The sequence below is a fragment of the Pongo abelii genome, chromosome X (assembly GCF_028885655.2).
Source record: "Pongo abelii isolate AG06213 chromosome X, NHGRI_mPonAbe1-v2.0_pri, whole genome shotgun sequence".
In the NCBI taxonomy this organism is placed as follows: Eukaryota; Metazoa; Chordata; class Mammalia; order Primates; family Hominidae; genus Pongo; species Pongo abelii.
In genome coordinates this window covers 141,975,810-142,003,173 of record NC_072008.2, presented here as the reverse complement: position 1 = coordinate 142,003,173, position 27,364 = coordinate 141,975,810, and the positions used below count along the sequence as shown (strand labels likewise).

The 27,364-nt window shown below is 41.5% G+C and overlaps 1 protein-coding gene across 1 annotated transcript; it reads right to left on the bottom strand.

Moving 5' to 3' along the window:
* Nucleotides 1–204: 204 nt before the first annotated feature.
* SAGE1 (sarcoma antigen 1) lies at nt 205–26,179 on the bottom strand. The gene is given in 40 exon segments (XM_063721115.1): nt 205–467; nt 876–969; nt 1,334–1,708; nt 1,955–2,095; nt 2,732–2,872; nt 3,118–3,258; nt 3,501–3,641; nt 4,276–4,416; nt 4,663–4,803; nt 5,051–5,191; nt 5,439–5,631; nt 5,798–5,967; nt 6,214–6,354; nt 6,601–6,741; nt 6,986–7,126; nt 7,375–7,515; nt 7,762–7,902; nt 8,150–8,290; nt 8,538–8,730; nt 8,897–9,066; nt 9,313–9,453; nt 9,700–9,840; nt 10,475–10,615; nt 11,250–11,390; nt 11,638–11,778; nt 12,026–12,166; nt 12,413–12,553; nt 12,800–12,940; nt 13,575–13,715; nt 13,959–14,099; nt 14,347–14,487; nt 14,735–14,875; nt 15,123–15,263; nt 15,510–15,650; nt 15,897–16,037; nt 16,284–16,424; nt 17,056–17,196; nt 17,880–17,972; nt 20,746–20,878; nt 26,093–26,179. Coding segments are annotated over 40 exon segments (5,838 nt in total). The 3' UTR covers nt 205–367.
* Between the last annotated feature and the right edge of the window lie 1,185 nt (nt 26,180–27,364).

The following is a 27,364-nucleotide window of genomic DNA, read 5'->3' as shown; positions in this document are numbered from 1 at the left end:
CGAGGCCAAGCACCATGACCGGCTGACATACTATCTCAGGGCAAAGAGAATGAGAAATGGGCAGTGAAAGAAGGCAGTTATTAAGTACCAGCTACAGCAATGTGAGCTGCTGCAGAAACCAGGACTGTAATACTAAATATCTTGGTGAGTTATTAACTCATATCCCTCCTCAGGTGGAAGAAGAAACCAACAAACAAGAAAAGTGCAGCTTTTACTAACAGAGATTTATTAAATTTAAACAGCTCCCTTTTTCGTAGCTTCTGGAAGGGAATTCTCTTCACTTCAGGATTATAGGGAGCTTCAGCAATAACCTGTTCCATCCTACAGCATATGTCCTTGTTTCTCCTTGGTCTTTGCACTAACACAATTATTTTTTTCTCATGTGCTTAACTTTTCTGAGATGGCAGTGGGAATCTATTTCTTTAAGCGCCTTCTCGAGTTGCTGAATTAAGACAACTTTTTTAAACCTGAAATTAAAGAGGTATTCCATTCACCAGAGGATACCTACAGGATCTATGAGATGTAAGAGGTAGAGTGGATACAAAATATAGTTTACCATCTACATGCAAATAGAAAATGCATCCTCACTGAAAGATACAAACTAGAAAAATACAAAGTGAGTCAACTGAGGGCCCACGTACACTCCCAGATTTTGATAAATTTGGAAGGCTCCATGGTATTGGAAGAAAGTGTTAGAATAAGATAGTATCAACCTAAATGCCTGTGGAAATAGCATGAACTATGATTGAGGGCCAGGGATTAGGAGGAACAAACCATGATTTGTGATCTATTCACAAACCATGATTTGTTCCTGCCCCTGTCCCAAATTGGGCGCAAGAGCTTAAAACAATAGCAGAGTTCCTTTTTGCACTCACCTTGCTGCTTCCTTGATGGTAAATTCAACAAATTGTCTCTTGACTTTCATAGATCCTTGTACTTCTTCAAGCAAAATGAAAATTCTTTCATAATCTGAAGATATTTTAAAAATTAGTATTTCTACAATTACGAAAATGAAATATACCTCAATCTTAGTGCATCCCCTACCACAGTATACATTTTTCATGGGCTACAATGTTACATAGTGTTTGTGTTTTGAATGCTTAAATCACAACATCTGTATATTACTAAGGAAACTATTGTGAACACTAACAAAGGAAAACAAAACACTTAAGCAGACATATTAGCAATTTTCAGTGAAATTAAAGCCATGCTAAATTATATACAGATCCAATTCAGCCAAACAAGGAGCTCAAGAGGCAGCTCAATTCTGTTCTAAATCATAGAATGAGACACTTCTCATGCTTTCATTGATAGACATTCTTGCAGTACTTACTTTGCCCAAACCTTCGAACTTCTTTCATTAATTGATATTTTATATCATCATTAATTTTCTTTGCCATGGCAGGAGATATTTGTGGTGTATTTGGCACAGTTTCCACTGAAGACATTGCTGTAACTGGTGGGTCACCTGCAGAGACACTGTAGTTTTTGGTGCCTACCATAAATTCATTACTATCAGGTTTGTAAAGCAGCTCATCTTTGCTGAGACTTGTGAAGTCGTAAGAGAAAGAATCCAATGCATTGGGTGGCATATGATGTCCTGTCATATTTATAAGCTCTGGTGAATCAGAATTTGACAGGAAGCCATCAGGAGGGGTTTGACCATTTTCCATCTCCTCCTCCTGGATGTCGTGAATGACAGTAGCATCTGAAATCCAAATGAAAAAGTTGAGCTGTGAGATAAGTGCATTATGTCACCCCCACAGTATATCCCTCTGATGCCCAGTTTCTAGGCAGTTATCTCATGAAGCAAGAGGATACACCAGGTGGCGATCCAAGACCCCTCAAACTAAGTTCAAGTAAGATAATATAACAAAACCACCTTCTTCCCTGCAGGACACTATGCATGCATATGGAAACCAAGTAGAACAGTACAACCAATACGCAAACATACACAGATCCCTGGTACTCCTGGATGAAATACCAGCTCCTGACAGATTAATACAACGTGGTGGAACTGTTGACAAGGAGTTATCAGATGTTTGTTGGCCATTTGTCATCTTCTCCTCATGGACATTGTGAGTGGCGGTGACATCTGGAAACAAAATGAAGAGGTCGACCTGTGAGGTAAGTGAATAATGACAACCCCACAGGGATATCCTGCTGATGCTCAGTTTCTAGGACATTATCCCATAAAGCAGGAGGATATATCAGGTGGCAATCAGAGACCCTGAAATTGAGGCAAGCAAAAGTAATACAGCAAAACCACCTTCTTCCCTTGATGACAGTATGCATGCATATGGAAATCAAGTAGGAAAGTACAACTTATAAGAAAACATACACAGATCCCTGGTACTCATGGCTGGAATGTTAGCTCCTGCTATATTACTAAGCTCTGATGGAGGGGTTAACAAGAAGTTATGAGATGCTGGTTGGCCGTTTTTTATCTTTTCTCCACGGACATGGTGAGTGACGGTTGCATTTGGAAACCAAATGAAGAGATTGAGCAGTGAGGTAAGTGCATTATGTCAACCCCATAGGTATATCTCTCAGATGCTCAGTTTCTAGGAAGTTATCAATGAAAGAAGGCAAGGATATGCCAGGTGGACATATGATACCCCTCAAACTGAGGCTAGGAAAGAATATACAACAAAATTACCTTCTACCATTCATGAAAATATGCCTGCTTAGGGAAACCAAGTAGGACAGCACAAATAATAAGCAGACATACACAGATCCCTGGTAATCATGGATGAAATTCCAGCTGCTGCCATATGACGAAGCCATGGAGGAGCAGTTGACAAGATGTTACCAGGTGCTGGTTGGCTATTATTTATCTTCTCTTCACGGATGTTGTGAGTGACTGCAGCATCTAGAAACCAAAAGAAGAGGTTGGGCTGTGAGGTAAGTGCATTATGTCAACCGCACAGGCATATCCCTCTGATGCTCAGTATCTAGGAAATTATCTCATTAAGAAGGAGGATATACCAGGTAGCAATCTGAGAACCTAAAATTGAGGCCTGAAAAGATAATACAACAAAACTACATTCTTCCCTCATGACACTATGCACGCATATGGAAACCAAGTATGACAGTACAACAAGTGAACAAACTTACACTGATCCCTGGTACTCATGGATGAAACACCAGTTGCTGCCATATTAATAAGTGCTGGTGGAACAGTCGAGAAGACATTATTGGATGCTGCTTGGCCATTTTTAATCTTCTCTTCATGGACATTGTGAGTGACAGTAGCAACTGGAACAGAAATAAAGAGGTTAAGTTTTGAGTTAAGTGCATTATGTCAACCCCACAGGGATAGCCTCCTGATGCTCGGCTTCTAGAAAAGTATATCATAAAGCCGGAGAGGATATGCGATCTGAGAACACTCAAATTGAACTGATGAAAGATAATACAACAAAACTACCTTCTCCTATTCATGACACTAGGCAAGCATATGAAAACCAAGTAGGAAAGTACAACTGAATAAGCAAACATACACTGATCCCTGGTACTCATGGCTGGAATACCAGCTGCTGTCAAATAAGCAAGTCCTGGTAGAACAGTTGACAAGTCATAACTAGGTTGTGGTTGGTTATTTTCCATCCTCTCTTCATGGACATTTTGAGTGACGGTAGCATCTGGAAACCAAATAAAGAGGTCAAGATGTGAGGTAAGTGTATTATGTCACCACCACTGGTATATCCCTCTGATGTTCAGTTTCTAGGAAATTGTTCCACAACACAGGAGGCTATATCAGGTGGTGATCTGAGACCCCTCAAATTTAGTCCAGAAACGATAATGCAAAAAAACCACCTTCTTCCCTGCATGACACTGCATGTGTATGGAAGTCAAGTAAGACAGTACAACTATTAAACAAACATACACTGATCCCGGGTACTCAGGGGTGGAATACCAGCCCCTGTGAAATTCGTAAGCCCTGCTGTAACAGTTGACAATAATGTATCAGGTGCTTTTTGCTAATTTTTAATCTTTTCTTCACAGTCGTTGTGAGTGATGGTAAAATCTGGAAACCACATGAAGAGGTTGATCTGTGAGGTAAGTGCATTATGTCAGCCCTACAGATATATCCCGCTGATGCCCAGTTTCTAGGAAATTATCTAAGAAAGCAGGGGAGGATATGCCATGTGGACAACTGAGATCCCTCAAATTGAGGTTAGGAAAGAATATACTACAAAACCACATCTACCCTTCATGAAAATATGCATGCATATGTAAACCAAGTATGACAGTACAACTAATTAATAGACATACACAGATCCTTGGTACTCATGGATGGAATACCACCTGCAGCCATATGACCAAGCCGTGGTGCAACATTTGATATGACCTTATCAGTTTGGGGTTTGCCACTTTCCATCTTCTCTTCACGAACACTGTGAGTAATGGTAGCATCTGGAAACCAAAGGGAGAGGTCAAGATGTGAGGTACGTGCATTATGTCAACCCCCCCGATATATCCCACTGATGATGAGTTTTTAGAAAATTATCCCATAAAGCAGGATAATACATCATATGATGATCTGAGGCCCCTCAAATTGAGGCCAGGAAAGATAATTCACAAAACAACCTTCTTCCTTTCATGACACTATGCATGCATATGGAAATCAAGGAGGATGGTGTAACTAAAAAACACACATACACAGATCCCTGGAACTCATTGCTGGAATACTAGGTCCTGCCATATTAATAAGCCCAGATAGAACATTTGACAAGATGTTATCCTGTTTTCGTTGGCCATTTTCCATCCTTGCTTCATGGACATGGTGATTGACAGTAGCATCTAGAAACCAAATAAACAGGTCGAGCTGTGAGTTAAGTGAATTATGCCAAGCACACATGTATATATCCCTCTGATGCTCAATTTCTAGGAATTTGTCACATAAAGCAGGAGGATATACCAGGCAGCGATCTGAGACCCCACAAATTCAGCTCACGAAAGACAATACAATAAAACCACATTCTTCCATTTATGATACTGCATTCATATGGAAACCAAGTAGGATAGTACAACTAGCAAACAAACATACACTGATCCCTGGTACTCATGGGTGGAATACCAGCTCCTGCCAAGTTAATAAGCCCTGGTGTAACAGCTGACAAGACGTTATCAGGGGCTGGTTGGCTGTTATCTTTCTTCTCTTCACGCAGATTGTGAATGATGGTAGCATCTGGAAACCAAATGTAGTTGATGAGCTGTGAGGTAAGTGCAGTATGTCAATCCCACAGGAATACCCCCTCTGATGCTCACTATCTAGGAATTTATCTCCTAAGGAGCTAAGATATACCAGGGAGCAATCGAAAACCCTAAAATTGAGGCCAGAAAACATAATACAACAATACCGTCTTCTTCCCTTGATGACAATATGCATGCATATGGAAACCAACTAGGACACCACAACTAGTAAACAAACTTACGCTGATCCCTGGTACTCATGGCTGGCATATCAGCTGTTGCCAAATAAGTAAGCCCTGGTAGAACAGTTGACAAGGCGTTACTAGGTAGTGGTTGGTTATTTACCACTCTCTCTTCACAGACATTGTGAGTGACGGTAGCATCTGGAAACCAAATGAAAAGCTTGAGCTCTGACCTAAGTGTATTACGTCAGCCCTACAGGTATATCCCTCTGATGCTCAGGGTCTAGGAAATTAACTCATAAAGCAGGAGGATACAGCAGGTGATGATCTGAGACACCTCAAATTGAGCTCAAGATAGATGATACAACAAAACCTCCATCTCCCCTTCATGACAATATGCACGTATATGGAAACCAAGCAGGATAATCCAATTAACAAGCAAACATACACAGGCCATTAGTGCTGATGGCTGGAGTACCAGCTCCTGCCACATTAATAAGCCCTGTTGAAGCAGTTGACAAGATGTTATCAGGTTGGGGTTGGCCCTTTTCCATCTTCTCCTCAGGGACATTGTAAGTGATGATAGCATCTGGAAACCAAATGAAGAGGCTGAGCTGTTAAGTAAGTGTATTATGGTAACCCCACAGGTATATCCCTCTGATGCTCAGTTTCTAGGAAATTATCTCATAAACAGGAGGCTATACCAGGTTGCCATACGAGACCCCTGAAATTGAGGCCAGGAAAGACAATACAACAAAACCACCTTGTATGCTTTTTGACACTATGCATGCATATGGAAACCAAGTAGGACAGTAATACAAATAAACAAACTTACATGGATCCCTGGTACTCATGGGTGAAATACCAGTGTCTGTCATATTAATACGCCGTGGTCGAAGAGTCAACAACACGTTATCAGGTGCTGGTTGGACATTTTCCATCTTCTGTTCACAGACATTGTGAGTGACTGTAGCATCTGGAAACCAACGGAAGAGGTTGAGCTGTGAGGTAAGTGCATTATGCCAACTCACAAGTATATCCCTCTGGTGATCAGTTTCTATGAAATTATTTCATAAAGCAGTAGGATATATCAGGTGGTGATGTGAGACCCCTCAGATTTAGGCCAGAAACAATAACACAACAAAACCACCTTAGTCCCTTCATGGCACTATGTATGCATATGAAAACCAAGTAGGACAGTACAATTTATAAGTAGACATACAGAGATCTCTGGCACTCATGGCTGGAATAGGAGTTGCTGCCATACTAGTAAGCCCTGTGGGACCAGTTGACAAGACGTTATCAGGTTGAGGTTGGCCATTTTCCATTCTCTCTTCACGGATATTGTGAGTGACGGTAGAATCTGGAAACCAAATGAAGAGTTCAAGCTGTGAGGTAAGTGCATTATGTCAGTGCCACAGGTATATCCCTCTGATGCTCAGTTTCTAGGAATTGTTCCATAACACAGGAGGCTATATCAGGTGGTGATCTGAGACCCCTCAGATTTAGTCCAGAAACGATAATGCAAAAAAACCACCTTCTTCCCTGCATGACACTGCATGTGTATGGAAGTCAAGTAGGACAATACAACTATTAAACAAACATACACTGATTCCGGGTACTCAGGGGTGGAATACCAGCCCCTGTGAAATTCGTAAGCCCTGCTGTAACAGTTGACAATAATGTATCAGGTGCTTTTTGCTAATTTTTAATCTTTTCTTCACAGTCGTTGTGAGTGATGGTAAAATCTGGAAACCACATGAAGAGGTTGATCTGTGAGGTAAGTGCATTATGTCAGCCCTACAGATATATCCCGCTGATGCCCAGTTTCTAGGAAATTATCTAAGAAAGCAGGGGAGGATATGCCATGTGGACAACTGAGATCCCTCAAATTGAGGTTAGGAAAGAATATACTACAAAACCACATCTACCCTTCATGAAAATATGCATGCATATGTAAACCAAGTATGACAGTACAACTAATTAATAGACATACACAGATCCTTGGTACTCATGGATGGAATACCACCTGCAGCCATATGACCAAGCCGTGGTGCAACATTTGATATGACCTTATCAGTTTGGGGTTTGCCACTTTCCATCTTCTCTTCACGAACACTGTGAGTAATGGTAGCATCTGGAAACCAAAGGGAGAGGTCAAGCTGTGAGGTACGTGCATTATGTCAACCCCCCCGATATATCCCACTGATGATGAGTTTTTAGAAAATTATCCCATAAAGCAGGATAATACATCATATGATGATCTGAGGCCCCTCAAATTGAGGCCAGGAAAGATAATTCACAAAACAACCTTCTTCCTTTCATGACACTATGCATGCATATGGAAATCAAGGAGGATGGTGTAACTAAAAAACACACATACACAGATCCCTGGAACTCATTGCTGGAATACTAGGTCCTGCCATATTAATAAGCCCAGATAGAACATTTGACAAGACGTTATCCTGTTTTCGTTGGCCATTTTCCATCCTTGCTTCATGGACATGGTGATTGACAGTAGCATCTAGAAACCAAATAAACAGGTCGAGCTGTGAGTTAAGTGAATTATGCCAAGCACACATGTATATATCCCTCTGATGCTCAATTTCTAGGAATTTATCACATAAAGCAGGAGGATATACCAGGTAGCGTTCTGAGACCCCACAAATTCAGCTCACGAAAGACAGTACAATAAAACCACATTCTTCCATTTATGATACTGCATTCATATGGAAACCAAGTAGGATAGTACAACTAGTAAACAAACATACACTGATCCCTGGTACTCATGGGTGGAATACCAGCTCCTGCCAAGTTAATAAGCCCTGGTGTAACAGCTGACAAGACGTTATCAGGGGCTGGTTGGCTGTTATCTTTCTTCTCTTCACGCAGATTGTGAATGATGGTAGCATCTGGAAACCAAATGTAGTTGATGAGCTGTGAGGTAAGTGCAGTATGTCAATCCCACAGGAATACCCCCTCTGATGCTCACTATCTAGGAATTTATCTCCTAAGGAGCTAAGATATACCAGGGAGCAATCGAAAACCCTAAAATTGAGGCCAGAAAACATAATACAACAATACCGTCTTCTTCCCTTGATGACAATATGCATGCATATGGAAACCAACTAGGACACCACAACTAGTAAACAAACTTACGCTGATCCCTGGTACTCATGGCTGGCATATCAGCTGTTGCCAAATAAGTAAGCCCTGGTAGAACAGTTGACAAGGCGTTACTAGGTAGTGGTTGGTTATTTACCACTCTCTCTTCACAGACATTGTGAGTGACGGTAGCATCTGGAAACCAAATGAAAAGCTTGAGCTCTGACCTAAGTGTATTATGTCAGCCCTACAGGTATATCCCTCTGATGCTCAGGGTCTAGGAAATTAACTCATAAAGCAGGAGGATACAGCAGGTGATGATCTGAGACACCTCAAATTGAGCTCAAGATAGATGATACAACAAAACCTCCATCTCCCCTTCATGACAATATGCACGTATATGGAAACCAAGCAGGATAATCCAATTAACAAGCAAACATACACAGGCCATTGGTGCTGACGGCTGGAGTACCAGCTCCTGCCACATTAATAAGCCCTGTTGAAGCAGTTGACAAGATGTTATCAGGTTGGGGTTGGCCCTTTTCCATCTTCTCCTCAGGGACATTGTAAGTGATGATAGCATCTGGAAACCAAATGAAGAGGCTGAGCTGTTAAGTAAGTGTATTATGGTAACCCCACAGGTATATCCCTCTGATGCTCAGTTTCTAGGAAATTATCTCATAAACAGGAGGCTATACCAGGTTGCCATACGAGACCCCTGAAATTGAGGCCAGGAAAGACAATACAACAAAACCACCTTGTATGCTTTTTGACACTATGCATGCATATGGAAACCAAGTAGGACAGTAATACAAATAAACAAACTTACATGGATCCCTGGTACTCATGGGTGAAATACCAGTGTCTGTCATATTAATACGCCGTGGTCGAAGAGTCAACAACACGTTATCAGGTGCTGGTTGGACATTTTCCATCTTCTGTTCACAGACATTGTGAGTGACTGTAGCATCTGGAAACCAACGGAAGAGGTTGAGCTGTAAGGTAAGTGCATTATGCCAACTCACAAGTATATCCCTCTGGTGCTCAGTTTCTATGAAATTATTTCATAAAGCAGTAGGATATATCAGGTGGTGATGTGAGACCCCTCAGATTTAGGCCAGAAACAATAACACAACAAAACCACCTTAGTCCCTTCATGGCACTATGTATGCATATGTAAACCAAGTAGGACAGTACAATTTATAAGTGGACATACAGAGATCTCTGGCACTCATGGCTGGAATAGGAGTTGCTGCCATACTAGTAAGCCCTGTGGGACCAGTTGACAAGACGTTATCAGGTTGAGGTTGGCCATTTTCCATTCTCTCTTCACGGATATTGTGAGTGACGGTAGAATCTGGAAACCAAATGAAGAGTTCAAGATGTGAGGTAAGTGCATTATGTCAGTGCCACAGGTATATCCCTCTGATGCTCAGTTTTTAGGAAATTGTTCCATAACACAGGAGGCTATATCAGGTGGTGATCTGAGACCCCTCAAATTTAGTCCAGAAACGATAATGCAAAAAAACCACCTTCTTCCCTGCATGACACTGCATGTGTATGGAAGTCAAGTAAGACAGTACAACTATTAAACAAACATACACTGATCCCGGGTACTCAGGGGTGGAATACCAGCCCCTGTGAAATTCGTAAGCCCTGCTGTAACAGTTGACAATAATGTATCAGGTGCTTTTTGCTAATTTTTAATCTTTTCTTCACAGTCGTTGTGAGTGATGGTAAAATCTGGTAACCACATGAAGAGGTTGATCTGTGAGGTAAGTGCATTATGTCAGCCCTACAGATATATCCCGCTGATGCCCAGTTTCTAGGAAATTATCTAAGAAAGCAGGGGAGGATATGCCATGTGGACAACTGAGATCCCTCAAATTGAGGTTAGGAAAGAATATACTACAAAACCACATCTACCCTTCATGAAAATATGCATGCATATGTAAACCAAGTATGACAGTACAACTAATTAATAGACATACACAGATCCTTGGTACTCATGGATGGAATACCACCTGCAGCCATATGACCAAGCCGTGGTGCAACATTTGATATGACCTTATCAGTTTGGGGTTTGCCACTTTCCATCTTCTCTTCACGAACACTGTGAGTAATGGTAGCATCTGGAAACCAAAGGGAGAGGTCAAGCTGTGAGGTACGTGCATTATGTCAACCCCCCCGATATATCCCACTGATGATGAGTTTTTAGAAAATTATCCCATAAAGCAGGATAATACATCATATGATGATCTGAGGCCCCTCAAATTGAGGCCAGGAAAGATAATTCACAAAACAACCTTCTTCCTTTCATGACACTATGCATGCATATGGAAATCAAGGAGGATGGTGTAACTAAAAAACACACATACACAGATCCCTGGAACTCATTGCTGGAATACTAGGTCCTGCCATATTAATAAGCCCAGATAGAACATTTGACAAGACGTTATCCTGTTTTCGTTGGCCATTTTCCATCCTTGCTTCATGGACATGGTGATTGACAGTAGCATCTAGAAACCAAATAAACAGGTCGAGCTGTGAGTTAAGTGAATTATGCCAAGCACACATGTATATATCCCTCTGATGCTCAATTTCTAGGAATTTATCACATAAAGCAGGAGGATATACCAGGTAGCGATCTGAGACCCCACAAATTCAGCTCACGAAAGACAGTACAATAAAACCACATTCTTCCATTTATGATACTGCATTCATATGGAAACCAAGTAGGATAGTACAACTAGTAAACAAACATACACTGATCCCTGGTACTCATGGGTGGAATACCAGCTCCTGCCAAGTTAATAAGCCCTGGTGTAACAGCTGACAAGACGTTATCAGGGGCTGGTTGGCTGTTATCTTTCTTCTCTTCACGCAGATTGTGAATGATGGTAGCATCTGGAAACCAAATGTAGTTGATGAGCTGTGAGGTAAGTGCAGTATGTCAATCCCACAGGAATACCCCCTCTGATGCTCACTATCTAGGAATTTATCTCCTAAGGAACTAAGATATACCAGGGAGCAATCGAAAACCCTAAAATTGAGGCCAGAAAACATAATACAACAATACCGTCTTCTTCCCTTGATGACAATATGCATGCATATGGAAACCAACTAGGACACCACAACTAGTAAACAAACTTACGCTGATCCCTGGTACTCATGGCTGGCATATCAGCTGTTGCCAAATAAGTAAGCCCTGGTAGAACAGTTGACAAGGCGTTACTAGGTAGTGGTTGGTTATTTACCACTCTCTCTTCACAGACATTGTGAGTGACGGTAGCATCTGGAAACCAAATGAAAAGCTTGAGCTCTGACCTAAGTGTATTATGTCAGCCCTACAGGTATATCCCTCTGATGCTCAGGGTCTAGGAAATTAACTCATAAAGCAGGAGGATACAGCAGGTGATGATCTGAGACACCTCAAATTGAGCTCAAGATAGATGATACAACAAAACCTCCATCTCCCCTTCATGACAATATGCACGTATATGGAAACCAAGCAGGATAATCCAATTAACAAGCAAACATACACAGGCCATTAGTGCTGATGGCTGGAGTACCAGCTCCTGCCACATTAATAAGCCCTGTTGAAGCAGTTGACAAGATGTTATCAGGTTGGGGTTGGCCCTTTTCCATCTTCTCCTCAGGGACATTGTAAGTGATGATAGCATCTGGAAACCAAATGAAGAGGCTGAGCTGTTAGGTAAGTGTATTATGGTAACCCCACAGGTATATCCTTCTGATGCTCAGTTTCTAGGAAATTATCTCATAAACAGGAGGCTATACCAGGTTGCCATACGAGACCCCTGAAATTGAGGCCAGGAAAGACAATACAACAAAACCACCTTGTATGCTTTTTGACACTATGCATGCATATGGAAACCAAGTAGGACAGTAATACAAATAAACAAACTTACATGGATCCCTGGTACTCATGGGTGAAATACCAGTGTCTGTCATATTAATACGCCGTGGTCGAAGAGTCAACAACACGTTATCAGGTGCTGGTTGGACATTTTCCATCTTCTGTTCACAGACATTGTGAGTGACTGTAGCATCTGGAAACCAAAGGAAGAAGTTGAGCTGTGAGGTAAGTGCATTATGCCAACTCACAAGTATATCCCTCTGGTGCTCAGTTTCTATGAAATTATTTCATAAAGCAGTAGGATATATCAGGTGGTGATGTGAGACCCCTCAGATTTAGGCCAGAAACAATAACACAACAAAACCACCTTAGTCCCTTCATGGCACTATGTATGCATATGAAAACCAAGTAGGACAGTACAATTTATAAGTGGACATACAGAGATCTCTGGCACTCATGGCTGGAATAGGAGTTGCTGCCATACTAATAAGCCCTGTGGGACCAGTTGACAAGACGTTATCAGGTTGAGGTTGGCCATTTTCCATTCTCTCTTCACGGATATTGTGAGTGACGGTAGAATCTGGAAACCAAATGAAGAGTTCAAGCTGTGAGGTAAGTGCATTATGTCAGTGCCACAGGTATATCCCTCTGATGCTCAGTTTCTAGGAAATTGTTCCATAACACAGGAGGCTATATCAGGTGGTGATCTGAGACCCCTCAAATTTAGTCCAGAAACGATAATGCAAAAAAACCACCTTCTTCCCTGCATGACACTGCATGTGTATGGAAGTCAAGTAGGACAGTACAACTATTAAACAAACATACACTGATTCCGGGTACTCAGGGGTGGAATACCAGCCCCTGTGAAACTCATAAGCCCTGCTGTAACAGTTGACAATAATGTATCATGTGCTTTTTGCTAATTTTTAATCTTTTCTTCACAGTCGTTGTGAGTGATGGTAAAATCTGGAAACCACATGAAGAGGTTGATCTGTGAGGTAAGTGCATTATGTCAGCCCTACAGATATATCCCGCTGATGCCCAGTTTCTAGGAAATTATCTAAGAAAGCAGGGGAGGATATGCCATGTGGACAACTGAGATCCCTCAAATTGAGGTTAGGAAAGAATATACTACAAAACCACATCTACCCTTCATGAAAATATGCATGCATATGTAAACCAAGTATGACAGTACAACTAATTAATAGACATACACAGATCCTTGGTACTCATGGATGGAATACCACCTGCAGCCATATGACCAAGCCGTGGTGCAACATTTGATATGACCTTATCAGTTTGGGGTTTGCCACTTTCCATCTTCTCTTCACGAACACTGTGAGTAATGGTAGCATCTGGAAACCAAAGGGAGAGGTCAAGTTGTGAGGTACGTGCATTATGTCAACCCTACCGATATATCCGACTGATGATGAGTTTTTAGAAAATTATCCCATAAAGCAGGATAATACATCATATGATGATCTGAGGCCCCTCAAATTGAGGCCAGGAAAGATAATTCACAAAACAACCTTCTTCCTTTCATGACACTATGCATGCATATGGAAATCAAGGAGGATGTAACTAAAAAACACACATACACAGATCCCTGGAACTCATTGCTGGAATACTAGGTCCTGCCATATTAATAAGCCCAGATAGAACATTTGACAAGATGTTATCCTGTTTTCGTTGGCCATTTTCCATCCTTGCTTCATGGACATGGTGATTGACAGTAGCATCTAGAAACCAAATAAACAGGTCGAGCTGTGAGTTAAGTGAATTATGCCAAGCACACATGTATATATCCCTCTGATGCTCAATTTCTAGGAATTTGTCACATAAAGCAGGAGGATATACCAGGCAGCGATCTGAGACCCCACAAATTCAGCTCACGAAAGACAATACAATAAAACCACATTCTTCCATTTATGATACTGCATTCATATGGAAACCAAGTAGGATAGTACAACTAGTAAACAAACATACACTGATCCCTGGTACTCATGGGTGGAATACCAGCTCCTGCCAAGTTAATAAGCCCTGGTGTAACAGCTGACAAGACGTTATCAGGGGCTGGTTGGCTGTTATCTTTCTTCTCTTCACGCAGATTGTGAATGATGGTAGCATCTGGAAACCAAATGTAGTTGATGAGCTGTGAGGTAAGTGCAGTATGTCAATCCCACAGGAATACCCCCTCTGATGCTCACTATCTAGGAATTTATCTCCTAAGGAACTAGGATATACCAGGGAGCAATCGAAAACCCTAAAATTGAGGCCAGAAAACATAATACAACAATACCGTCTTCTTCCCTTGATGACAATATGCATGCATATGGAAACCAACTAGGACACCACAACTAGTAAACAAACTTACGCTGATCCCTGGTACTCATGGCTGGCATATCAGCTGTTGCCAAATAAGTAAGCCCTGGTAGAACAGTTGACAAGGCGTTACTAGGTAGTGGTTGGTTATTTACCACTCTCTCTTCACAGACATTGTGAGTGACGGTAGCATCTGGAAACCAAATGAAAAGCTTGAGCTCTGAGCTAAGTGTATTATGTCAGCCCTACAGGTATATCCCTCTGATGCTCAGGGTCTAGGAAATTAACTCATAAAGCAGGAGGATACAGCAGGTGATGATCTGAGACACCTCAAATTGACCTCATGAAAGAGAATCCAATAAAACAACCTCCTTCCCTTTATGACACTGTGCATTCATATGGAAACCAACTAGGACACTACAATTAGTAAACAAACATACACTGATCCCTGGTACTCATGCCGGGAATGCCAGCTGCTGTCAAATAAATAACCACTGGTTGAACAGTTGACAATATGTTATTAGGTTGTGGTTGGTCATTTTCCATCTTCTCTTCACAGACATTGTGAGTGACGGTGGAATCTGGAAAACAAATGAAGAGGTTGAGCTGTGAGGATGTGCATTATGTCAGCCCCACAGGTATATCCCTATGATGCTCAGCTTCTAAGAAATTATTGCATAAAGCAGGAGGACATGACAGGCGGCGATCTGAGACCCCTCAAATTGAGCTCAAGATAGATGATACAACAAAACCTCCATCTCCCCTTCATGACAATATTCACTTATATGGAAACCAAGCAGAATAATCCAATTAACAAGCAAACATACACAGGCCATTGGTGCTGATGGCTGGAGTACCAGCTCCTGCCACATTAATAAGCCCTGTTGAAGCAGTTGACAAGATGTTATCAGGTTGGGGTTGGCCCTTTTCCATCTTCTCCTCAGGGACATTGTAAGTGATGATAGCATCTGGAAACCAAATGAAGAGGCTGAGCTGTTAAGTAAGTGTATTATGGTAACCCCACAGGTATATCCCTCTGATGCTCAGTTTCTAGGAAATTATCTCATAAACAGGAGGCTATACCAGGTTGCCATACGAGACCCCTGAAACTGAGGCCAGGAAAAACAATACAACAAAACCACCTTGTATGCTTTTTGACACTATGCATGCATATGGAAACCAAGTAGGACAGCAATACAAATAAACAAACTTACATGGATCCCTGGTACTCATGGGTGAAATACCAGTGTCTGTCATATTAATACGCCGTGGTCGAAGAGTCAACAACACGTTATCAGGTGCTGGTTGGACATTTTCCATCTTCTGTTCACAGACATTGTGAGTGACTGTAGCATCTGGAAACCAAAGGAAGAGGTTGAGCTGTGAGGTAAGTGCATTATGCCAACTCACAAGTATATCCCTCTGGTGCTCAGTTTCTATGAAATTATTTCATAAAGCAGTAGGATATATCAGGTGGTGATGTGAGACCCCTCAGATTTAGGCCAGAAGCAATAACACAACAAAACCACCTTAGTCCCTTCATGGCACTATGTATGCATATGAAAACCAAGTAGGACAGTACAATTTATAAGTGGACATACAGAGATCTCTGGCACTCATGGCTGGAATAGGAGTTGCTGCCATACTAATAAGCCCTGTGGGACCAGTTGACAAGACGTTATCAGGTTGAGGTTGGCCATTTTCCATTCTCTCTTCACGGATATTGTGAGTGACGGTAGAATCTGGAAACCAAATGAAGAGTTCAAGCTGTGAGGTAAGTGCATTATGTCAGTGCCACAGGTATATCCCTCTGATGCTCAGTTTCTAGGAAATTATCCCATAAACCAGGAGGACATATAAGGTGGTGATTTGAGACCCCTGAATTTTAGGCCAGAAAAGATAATAAAAGAAAACCACCTTCTTCCCTGCATGACACTGCATGTGTACGAAAAACAAGTAGGTCAGTACAACTAGTAAACACACACTGATCCCTGGTACTCAGGGGTGGAATACCAGCCCCTGTGAAATTCATAAGCCCCGCTGTAATAGTAGACAAGAATTTATCTGGTGCCATTTTTTCATTTTTTATCTTCTCTTCACAGATAGTGTGAGCAACAGTTGAATCTGGAAAACAAACGAAGAGTTTGAACTGGGAGGTAAGTCCACTATGTCAGCCGAACAGGTATATCCCGCTGATGCTCAGTTTCTAGGAAATTATCTAGGAAATCAGGGGAGGATATGCCAGGTGGCCATCTGAGACCCCTCAAATTGAGACTAGGAAGGTATATGCAACAAAAGTGACTTCTACCTTTCATGAAAATATGCATGCTTATGGAAAACAAGTATGACAGTACAACTAATTAGCAGACATACGCAGATCCCTGGTACTCATGGATGGAATACCAGCTGCAGCCATATGAACAAGCCATGGTGGAACAGTTGACAAGACTTTATCAGTTCGAGATTGGCCATTTTCCATCCTCTCTTCACGGATATTGTGAGTGATGGTAGCATCTGGAAACCGAAGGAACAGTTTGAGTTGTGAGGTATGTGCATTATGACAATCTCACCAGTATAACCCACTGATGCTCAGTTTCTAGGAAATTATCCCATAAGGCAGGAGAATACATCATATAATGATTTGAGTCCACTCAAGTTGAGGTCAGGAAAGATAATTCAACAAAGCCACCTTCTTCCCTTCATGACATTACGCATACATATGGAAACCAAGGAGGACACTACAACTAATAAACAAACATACACAGATCCCTGGTACTCATCGCTGGAATACCAGCTCCTGTCATATTAATAAGCCCTGATAGAACATTTGACACGACATTATCTCGTTGGGGTTGACCATTTTCCATCCCCTCCTCATGGACACTGTGATTGACAGTAGCATGTGGAAACCAAGTGAAGAGGTGAGCTGTGAGGTAAGTGCATTATGTCAACCCCACAGGTATATTCCTCTGTGTTCAATTTCTAGGAAATTATCTAAAAAAGCAGGGGAGGATATGCCAGGTTGCCATCTGATACCCCTCAAATTGAGGCTAGGAAAGAATATACAACAAAACCACCTTCTATAATTCATGAAAATATGCATGCTTATGGAAACCAAGTAGGACAGCACAATTAATAAGCAGACATACACAGATCTCTCATATTCATGGATGAAATTCCTGCTGCTGCCATATTACTAGGCCATGGTGGAGCAGTTGACAAGACGTTATCAGGTGCTGGTTGGCCATTATTTATCCTCTCTTCACGAATGTTGTGAGTGACTGCAGCATCTGGAAACCAAAGTAAGTGGTTGAGCTGTGAGGTAAGTGCATTACGTCAATGGCACAGGCATACCCCACTGATGCTCAGTATTTAGGAAATTATCTCATAAAGAAGGAGGATACATCAGGTAGCAATCTGAGAACCCTAAAATTGAGGCCAGAAAAGATAATACAACAAAATTACCTTCTTCCCTCATGACACTATGCATATATAGTGCATAGTGGAATCCTCGTAGGACAGTATAACAAGTGAGCAAATTTACACTGCTCCCTGGTACTCATGGATGAAATACCAGCTGCTGCCATACTAATAAGCACTGGTGGAACAGTTGCAATGACATTATTGTGTGCGGATTGGCCATTTTTTTACCTTCTCTTCATGGACATTGTGAGTGACGCTAGCAGCTGGAAACCAAATGAAGAGGTTGAGCTGCAACATAGGTGTGTTTTGTCCCATCCTCCCCCAGAGGGACAGCTATGTATTAATCAGGTTCTAAAGAACTATTTATTTCATGAAACAGAAGGATTTACCACGTGGAAATCTCAGATCTTGCGACAGAGATCAGGTCAGATAATACAATAAAACTACCTTTTTACCTCTTGGCATAATGAATACATGCAGTAAAGAAGCACGACAGCAGAATAAACATTCACAGGTTTTTGTATTCTTCATTTTGTATCATCTTGCTGCCCTTTAGACAATTCTCATTCGATATTATTTGTATAGTTCACCTATAAATGCCACGCTGTGCACAGCAGGAAGCCAGACTAAGTGAGCCCTCCTTAACCTGCCTCCTTTCTACCCCAAATACTCTGAGACAATAGACGTGGCTATTGGAGTTGAACACTCTAATCTCCACTCCATCATCACACATCTGTATTTTTATATGATTCTACAGATCCTTCCCTTTCATCTAGAAAAAGTGACTTTCTTTTCACTCCAGGTCTGAAGCCTCTTTTATTTATTCATCATCTGTGGCAGGCAGCATGCCAGGACCCGGGGATCAGCAGTAAACAGCCCAGAGAGCAACGTTCCCTGCCCTTGCGGAGCTCACATCCTCATGGGGCAGTCAGACAGTACATGCACAATGAGCAAATGAAACAAGCAGCATTGGGCTGGTGTTGGAAAAGCAGTCCACAGGCCTGTGGGAGACAGCAGCAGAGGGAGCCCCCGGGGCTGCAGCTGGTTTGGCAGAGGCTTCTGAAGAAGTGCCATTGGGCAGGGCTTGGAGAAAGAAGCATAGCCTCCTGTGCAGAGGCAGAGGGAGAGTTCCAGGCTGCAGTGAAGCCAAGGGTAGGGAATGGAGTGGAGATGGACCGGCCACTACAGAGGTGAAGGACAGAGGCAGAGAGAGCCAGGAGGAAATGGATGGGACCCGTGTTAGGAGAGGGTGACAGAAGCCAGGCCGTGCAGAGGCTCGCAGACCAAAGCCGGTTCAGGGTCTGTTCTGAGAGCTTAGGAGAGATGAGGATGGGTTTTCAGGAGGGACATGGCATGATGTGATTTACGTGCTGACATAATTATCTAGCCACAGGGTTAGAGAGTATGTGATAGATGAGCGAAGATTAGCAACACAGAGCTAAGAAGGCATTGTACTAGCCTGGAGAGAGATCACGGCAGTGTGCACTGGAGGCATAGAGAGAAATGGTTGGACGCAGAATTTATGCTGGGCATCTACTGCTGGACTTGCTAAGAGATGGGAAATGAGAGAGTAATAAAAGAATCATAAGATAACTCATAAGTGACTTTAAGTATTTTGACTTGAACTACTAAGTAAAAGTACACCAGGAGTGTTCAGGAGGTGTTAGGCAACCAACCATGAGAGCTGAGTGCTGCCAACTCTTCCTGAATCTGGTTCCGTGACCTTACGTTGACAGCTTGAACTAGGCCATGGTGGGATTATCTGCTCTATGGATGGCTGCAAACTGTAAAAACCAGGATTCCTCAATCCCCCATACCTGTGAACAGCTGGTTGTTACACCTTTGTGGATGTTTCACCTAATGGACAGTATCTTTAATTGAAATGGTGAAAGCTAAAAGTAGAGTATTTTTGGAGAGAGGGAGGTCAGAAATTTGAGCATGTAGAGTCAGTTGAATTTTACATGCCTATTAGACAGCCAGTAAAGATACTGAGAGTGTAGTTGTATTTGAGTCTGGATTTCAGGAGCAAGTTGTAGTGTAGAAGTATAATGGTGAGAGTTCTTGCAGTGTGAATCATTTAAAATTCTAAGACAGCATGGCATCGCCTAAAAAGATAGTATATTGAAGAGAAGAGAGTCTAGGATCAAGCTTTGGGGCTCCTAAATATTTAGAGGTGGGAAGGGAGAGGAGAAAAACAGAAAAGAGAAGGAAAATGAGTCTCTAGTAACAGGGTAAGAAATCCAGGTGTCTGGGGACCCAAGAAGCTTTCCGTGCAGGAGGGATTAAACAACTGTGTCGCATGCTGCTGAGACATTAATGCCAAAGTGCAGCAAACACTGGTGACCTTGATGATAGTAGTTTCATTGGAGTACACTAAGAAGCCAGACCGCACTGGGTTAGAGCGGAATGTGAGGACAGGCAGAAAGTGAGGAGACCCATCCTCTTGTTGAGCCCACCATCTCCTCCTGCCTCAGGAACCTGCTTCATTCATCTAACGCTTGCAGCAACTCCAAATTGTTGCACCTAATTAGAACCTTGCCCTTCCACTTGCAAATGTGCTCATATCTGTTCATCCCTCAAGGACATGACTACAAATGTCCTTTGACATGGTTGAGGCCCAAAGATTGGATTGCCCCTCACCTTCCTGTTTGTCTAACCACAGGGACATACTCTTCCTTCTCTTAGATGAAGAGTGTCTCTTGGATTTTCTGGAATGTTTCTTTTTGCTTTGATGCCCCGTTGCAAGTAAATTTACTTCATCACTCCTCATTTGCTGAAAAACATCAGTGAACATATTCCATTAAAGACAAATCCAACCATTGCAAAGTCACAGTCTTTATATGCATACACAGCCATGCATTTATATCACTAATGTAAGTTTTAGTCACAGGTCAAAGATTTCTCATCCCTGAACACACACGATGCTCTCAGAAAAGGCAAGCTAATTTTAATCTAGTCTCAGTGAAACAAGGGAAGGTAAAATACAAGGTGTTATCCAAAGTCAAACATGGTACAGTCATGATAAATCAGAATGCTTGGGGAATGAGTGGCTTTCATCATCCAAAGGAATAAACATATGGTTATCTCTCTCATGAAGTACACATCATTTTGTCTCAGCCCTTGTTAGGGGAGAAAAAAAAAAAAGAAATACCTTTTTTATCTTTTAGTGCTTTTTTTTTTTTTTTTTAGATGGAGTCTCACTCTGTCTCCCAGGCTGGATTCCAGTTGCACGATCTCGGCTCACTGCAAGCTCTGCTTCCCCGGGTCACACCATTCTACTGCCTCAGCCTCCCGGGACTACAGGCACCCGCCACCATGCCCGGCTAATATTTTGTATTTTTAGTAGAGACGGGGTTTCACCGTGTTAGCCAGGATGGTCTCGATCTCCTGACCTCCTGATCCTCCTTTCTCGGCCTCCCAAAGTGCTGGGATTACAGGCACGAGCCACCACACCCGGCCTCTTTTAGTGCTTTAAAGTTACTTATTAACAAATACTGATTAATACTTTATTAGATGATACATATAGATAATGAAGGGTAGGATAGATTGAAAAGGTAAATTTTCCCACCTCCAACCTTGTGGAGATTCCAATATGTTGATCTTGGAATCAGATAGGGGTAGGGTGTGCTTTACAATGTTAGTGGTAGATAAAACATGAAAATGAAGGGTATAGTATGTATGTTAACTAAAAGCTGTTTTCATCAAAGGATAACCCAAGAATATGTTCCTGCCTACCTGAGGTACCAAGAAGAGCTGGTAATATTACTACTGAAACTATTCCAAAAAATTAAAAAGGAGGGACTCCTACCTAACTCATTTTATGAGACCAGCATCACCCTGATACCAAAACCTGGCAGAGATACAAAAAAAAAAACTTCAGGCCAGTATTCCTGATGAATATCGATGCAAAATCCTCAATAAAATACTGGAAAACTGAATCCAGCAGCACATCAAAAAGCTTATCCCCCATGATCAAGTTGGCTTCATCCCCGGGATGCAAGGTCGTTTCAGAATAGGCCAATCAATGAATGTAATTCATCACATAAACAGAACTAAAGACAAAAACCACATGCTTATCTCAATAGATGTAGAAAAGGCCTTTGATAAAATTCAACATCCCTTTATATTAAAAGCTCTCAATAAACCAGGTATTGAAGGAACATACCTCAAAATAATAAGAGCCATATATGACAAACCCACAGCCAATATACTGAATGGGAAAAACCTGGAAGCATTACCCTTGAAACTGGCACAAAACAAGGATGCCCTCCCTCACCTCTCCTATTCAACATAGTATTACACGTTCTGTCCAGGGGAATCGGGCAAGACAAATAAGAGTATTCAAAAAGGGAGACAGGAAGTCAAATTACCTTTGTTTGCAGATGACATGACCCTATATCTAGAAAATCCCATTGTCTCAGCGCAAAAGCTTCTTAAGCTGATAAGCGATTTCAGCAAAGTTTCAGGATACTAAATCCATGTGCAAAAATTGCTAGCATTCCTCTACACCAAAAACAGGCAAGCACAGAGACAAATCATGAATGAACTCCCATTCACAATTCCTACAAAAATAATAAATTACCTAGGAATACGGCTAACAAAGGAAGTGAAAAACCTCTTCAGAGAGAACTACAAACCACTGTTCAAGGAAATCAGAGAGTAAATAAATGAATGGAAAAACATTCCATGCTCATGGATAGGAAGAATCAATATTGTGAAAATGGCCATACTGCCCAAAGTAATTTAGAAATTCAATGCTATTTCCATTAAACTATCATTGATATTCTTCACCAAGTTAGAAGGAGCTATTTTAAAATTCATATGGAACGAAAAAAGAGCCAGAATAGCCAAGACAATCCTAAGCAATAAGAACAAAGCTGGAGGCATCACGCTACCTAACTTCAAACTATACTACGGGGCTACAGTAACCAAAGCAGCACGGTGCTGGTAGAAAAACAGATACATGGACCAATGGAACAGAATAGAGAACTCAGAAATAAGATCACACAGTGATAACCATCTGATTTTTGACAAACCTGACAAAAACAAGCAATGGGGACAGGATTCCCTATTTAATTAATGGTGCCGGGAGAACTGGCTAGCTGTATGCAAAATTTGAAACTGGGCTCCTTCCTTACACCTTATACAAAAATTTACTCAAGATGGATTGAAGACTTAAATGTAAAACACAAAACTACACAAACCCTAGAAAAAAAATATAGGCAATACTATTCAGGACATAGGCACCGGCAAAGATTTCATGACAAAAATGCCAAAAGCCATGGCAACAAAAGCAAAAGTTGACAAATGGGATCTAATTAAACCAAAGAGCATATGCATAGCAAAATAAACTATCATCAGAGTGAATAGACAGCCTACAGAATGGGAGAAAACTTTTGCAATCTGTCCATCTGAAAAAGGTCTACTATCCAGACTCTACAAGAAACTTAAACAAATTTACAAAAGAAAACCAAACAACCCCATTAAAAAGTGGGCAAAGGACATGAACAGACACGTCTCAAAAGAAGATATTCACGCGGGCAACAAAAATATGAAAAAAAGCTCAACATCACTGATCATTAGAGAAATGCAACTCGAAACCACAATGAGATAACATCTCATGCCAGCGATTACTACAACGTCAAAAAACTACAGATGTTGGCAAGGCTGTGGAGAAAAAGGACTGCTTTTACACTGTTGGTGGGAGTGTAAATTACTTCAACCATGTGGATGACAGTGTGGTGATTCCTGAAAGATCTAGAGGCAGAAATATCATTTGATCCAGCAATCCCATTACTGGGTATATACCCAGAGAAATATAAATCATTCTATTATAAAGATACATGCACGTGTATGTTCATTGCAGCACTATTCATAATAGCAAAGATGTGGAATCAACTCAAATGCCCATCAATGATAGACTGGATAAAGAAAATGTAGTACATATACACCACGGAATACTATGCAGCCATAAAAAGGAATGAGATCAGCCGGGTGCGGTGGCTCATGCCTGTAATCCCAGCACTTTGGGAGGCCGAGGTGGGCGGATCACGAGGTCAGGAGATCGAGACCATCCTGGCTAACACGGTGAAACCCCGTCTCTACTAAAAATACAAAAAAAATTAGCCTGGCATGGTGGCAGGCGCTTGTAGTACCAGCTACTCGGGAGGCTGAGGCAGGAGAATGGCGTGAGCCTGGGAGGCGGAGCTTGCAGTGAGCCGAGATCGCTCCACTGCACTCCAGCCTGGGCGACAGAGCCAGACTCCGTCTCAAAAAAAAAAAAAAAAAAAAAAAGGAATGAGATCATGTCCTTTGCAGAAACATGGATGGAGCTAGAAGCCGTTATCATCAGCAAACTAACGCAAGAAAAGAACACCAAACAGCACATATTCTCAGTTATAAGTGGGAGCTGAATGATGAGAACACATGGACACGTCGCGCAGGGCAACACACACTGGGCCTGTCGGGGGAGGAGTTGGGGGAGGGAATGCACCAGGAAAAATAGCTACTGGGTGCTGGGCTTAATACCAAGGTGATGGGTTCATAGGCGCAGTAAGCCACCATGCCACACGTTTACCTATGTAATAAACCTGCACATCCTGCACATGTACCCCAGGACTTAAAATAAAAGTTGAAGAAATAAAGAATATGCTCTTGCATTAAATATGCAGGAGCATATTTAATGAAAATTATATTCAAATATATAATTTTGATTAAAAAATTTTCCAAACCATTTTCATTTCCTATAAAAGCGGAGTGGAGAATGTGTGAAAACATTTTTACTGAACATTTACTACCCTCCAGGTACTGTTCTAAATGCTTTACATGTATTAACTCAATCCTTGGCCAATCCCTATGAGTGAGGTGTGATTCTTATGACTATTGTTAAAAAAGAGAAAATAAAGGCACAGAAAATTAAGGAAAAGCCTAATTAATTGAGGAGTTTTGGGAATGTGGTGGAATAACTTTAGTCTGGTTTTGTTACAGAAGAGATTATTGCCTAATTGCGTCCTTATACCAATGGTCTTTTCCACGAGTGCAGATGCAATTCCCTTTGTCTTCATGTTTTAATGGTGAAGTTAGTATGTCTCTCTCATACACAACACAAAACTCACATTAAGATGTCCATCAGGACAATCCAATCATGGCAACATCACCTAGTGCTTCATATTCCACGAGGAATACTTAGTCATTTTTTTAGACAGAGCACTAGTGACTTGGATAACAGAAAGAGAGACTGTAGACTGCAATCTCGATATTAAAGGAGTTATTGTGGGGAGTGGGAAAGAATATAGACTCTGGAGTCAGAAAGACATGCATTCAAACCCTGGTTCTATCTCCTATCATGTGTCACGTGGGGCAAGCCATTTGACCACTGTCAGCCTTGATTTCTTATTAAAGGGTAGATAGTAATACACATCTGCAGAACAACTATGAGCATTAAATGTGATAATTAAAAACATCAGTTCGGCCGGGTGCGGTGGCTCATGCCTGTAATCCCAGCACTTTGGGAGGCGAGGTGGGCGGATCACCTGAGGTCGGGAGTTCGAGAGCAGCCTGACCAACATGGAGAAACCCTGGCTCTACTAAAAATACAAAAAATAAGCTGGGTGTGGTGGCACATGCCTGTAATCCCAGCTACTCAGAAGGCTAAGGCAGGAGAATCACGTGAACCAGGAAGTGGAGGTTGCGGTGAGCTGAGATCGTGCCATTGCACTCCAGCCTGGGCAACAAGAGTGAAACTCCATCTCAAAAAAAAAAAAAAAAAAAAGATATAAATAAAATAAAATAAATCAGTTCCTAGTACAACTAATCCACTCTTGGATCAAAAAGTTCCCATTTTATGTTCACATAAGATCTCCTGTGTCATATTTTATCTTTTAAATCAAGAGAATTAACACATATAGTTTATATTCATCTTTCCAATGAGAAAATAATTACACGAAGAATGTCACAATTAGGGCAGAAATAGAAAGAGTTATCTTACCTGCCCATCATTTGTAAACACATAGGCAGCAGCATGAAGTTCTTCAGGTGGAGTTAGTTGACTCGTTTGAAGTGGAGAAGCCTGCATCTGCAGATAGTCCTCATAATTAACTATGTGTGTTACTAGAACACTTTGATTTATAACTGGAACGTAACTGGCACACAAATTGGCGCTATACAGCTGAAATATATGATCCTCTTGAGAGTACATGATCACAGACTGTCTTAGCAATGTGTGCCTTGGTACCAAACAGAGTTTAGAATCTCATGTCTAGAATTTATATCATGTTCCATGATCTAGAATCATCTCCCTTTACCTAAGTCATGACTCAGTCCACCATCACTACTTCCTGTAGGTTCACACCACTAGGTTAGGTTAAACGACTCCCTTATTCCTCCAGCCCGGTTTGAGAATGGGCTGACCTTCCTTATACCACCATCCCAACTAAAAATCTATAATTCTAAATATTAATACTTTAATATTTAGAATGCTAATTTTCACTAAATCCCACAAGTTCATTTTTTCAGACTTAAAGGATAAGTATGTATTAATGAGCACATACACTGTTCTAGTTATCCTACCTGCCCATCATTTATAACCACATAGTCCAAAGTATAAAGCTCTTCACCTAGAGTTAGCTGACTCGTTTGAAGTGGAGGAACCAGCATCTGCAGATATTCCTCATAGCTAACTATGTGTGTGTGACTAGAACACTCTGATTAAAAACTAGCACATAAATGGCAAATAAATTGGCACTATTCTTCCCACTGGAAGGGTGTAGGCTCCATGGCATTCTCTTATCATCCACGGAACGCTGGATAGTGGGCCTAACCCTCTTTGGATAATTTGATTAAATCTACAGATATTTTTCCCTGGGAAAGTACCTTTACACACAGACTTGGTGTACAATTTTAGAAGTGTGACCAGCCTAAGATCTGTTTAATTTAGTGGACAGATGACCCCACTGAAAATCACCAAAGTGGGGGTAAAGAGGGTTTGTAAACTGTTGCCAATTATCCTGGATAATATCAGTTTTGTTATTTCCATATAAACAAGGAATTCTCTGCTGAACTCACAGCAGTAAGCAGTGTGATATAGTATTCGTGTGTGCAATCTCTGGAATCTGAGAGACCTAGGTTCTGTCACTTTTCCAGCTGGTTATACCTGGCAGAGCTACTTAAATGTACACTCTAAGATTCTATTTCCATAAAAAGGGCATAAAACAGTATCTAACTCATGGTGCTCTTATAAGGATTACCAGAGATAAAGCAC